This window comes from Lottia gigantea (genome assembly GCF_000327385.1).
Source record: "Lottia gigantea unplaced genomic scaffold LOTGIsca_8128, whole genome shotgun sequence".
In the NCBI taxonomy this organism is placed as follows: domain Eukaryota; kingdom Metazoa; phylum Mollusca; class Gastropoda; family Lottiidae; genus Lottia; species Lottia gigantea.
This window is the reverse complement of record NW_008710702.1, coordinates 1-1,585: the sequence shown is the minus strand read 5'-3', so window position 1 is coordinate 1,585 and position 1,585 is coordinate 1. Positions and strand designations below refer to the sequence as shown.

Below are 1,585 nucleotides of genomic sequence, written 5' to 3'. Positions count from 1 at the left end.
TATAAAATATATAACTCCATGGTTATATTAATGTATATATATATTACAGAATTATATCTGGTTATTTCTGTGCCAGATTATATAAAACTATAAAATATATAACTCCATGGTTATATTAATGTATAAATATATTACAGAATTATATCTGGTTATTTCTGTGCAAGATTATATAAAACTATAAAATATATAACTCCATGGTTATATTAATGTATATATATATTACAGAATTATATCTGGTTATTTCTGTGCCAGATTATATAAAACTATAAAATATATAACTCCATGGTTATATTAATGTATATATATATTACAGAATTATATCTGGTTATTTCTGTGCCAGATTATACAAAACTATAAAATATATAACTCCATGGTTATATTAATGTATAAATATATTACAGAATTATATCTGGTTATTTCTGTGCAAGATTATATAAAACTATAAAATATATAACTCCATGGTTATATTAATGTATAAATATATTACAGAATTATATCTGGTTATTTCTGTGCAAGATTATATAAATCTATAAAATATATAACTCCATGGTTATATTAATGTATATATATATTACAGAATTATATCTGGTTATTTCTGTGCCAGATTATATAAAACTATAAAATATATAACTCCATGGTTATATTAATGTATAAATATATTACAGAATTATATCTGGTTATTTCTGTGCCAGATTATATAAAACTATAAAATAAATAACTCCATGGTTATATTAATGTATAAATATATTACAGAATTATATCTGGTTATTTCTGTGCCAGATTATATAAAACTATAAAATATATAACTCCATGGTTATATTAATGTATATTTATATTACAGAATTATATCTGGTTATTTCTGTGCAAGATTATATAAAACTATGAAAGGTATACAATGGAAGAGTGCAGCATTCCAAACGGCCATGTTTTATCCAGGAATGGTGTTTGGTGTTTGTTTCTTGATCAATTTCTTCCTCTGGGGCAAACATTCATCTGGAGCAGTAAGTATTTGACCTGAATGTTAAAAAATCTATGTGTAATCCAAAGCTGACAGTCCAGTTTTTAAATGGCTAATGACATGCTCTATAATCCGAGCATAGGTTGAGATAACAACACCTTTTGATTTTTCAACCCAGTTTCTCCCTGTCAGTGGGAGGTCTAATGGCTGACATGAGAAAAGTGTCTCCATGTGTTTGTTACAGGCTGTGCACTTCAAAGATTCCTGAGTTAGAAATCAAAAAAATGTAAGCCAATACCACAAATTTGCCCTCATTGTACCCTTGCATGGTGTTGCCTGTCTTGATTAGGTGCAGAAAGGCAGAGCATAAAACTTCATTCATTTCATTTGGCATTGTATTTAAATTAAATATTGTAATTATTTTAGGTACCATTTACAACTATGTTAGCTCTACTATGTTTATGGTTTGGTATTTCCACACCATTGGTATATCTGGGATTTTATTTTGGTTTTAGGAAACAGGTATGCTTTTCATTCATAATTTTTGACTGGGGCTATGTTAAATACTTACTGTACCCATGGGCATCATAGCGACAAATGGGGTCACTTTGATGTTCAAGCTCTGGT

The 1,585-nt window shown here is 27.8% G+C and overlaps 1 protein-coding gene across 1 annotated transcript; it reads left to right on the top strand.

Moving 5' to 3' along the window:
• Positions 1-848: 848 nt before the first annotated feature.
• Positions 849-1,480, top strand: LOTGIDRAFT_61048 (hypothetical protein; the record flags this gene model as incomplete). The annotated part of the gene is made up of 2 exons (XM_009067358.1): positions 849-1,001; positions 1,385-1,480. Coding segments are annotated over 2 exons (249 nt in total), but the record flags the coding sequence as incomplete, so codon positions are not given.
• Between the last annotated feature and the right edge of the window lie 105 nt (positions 1,481-1,585).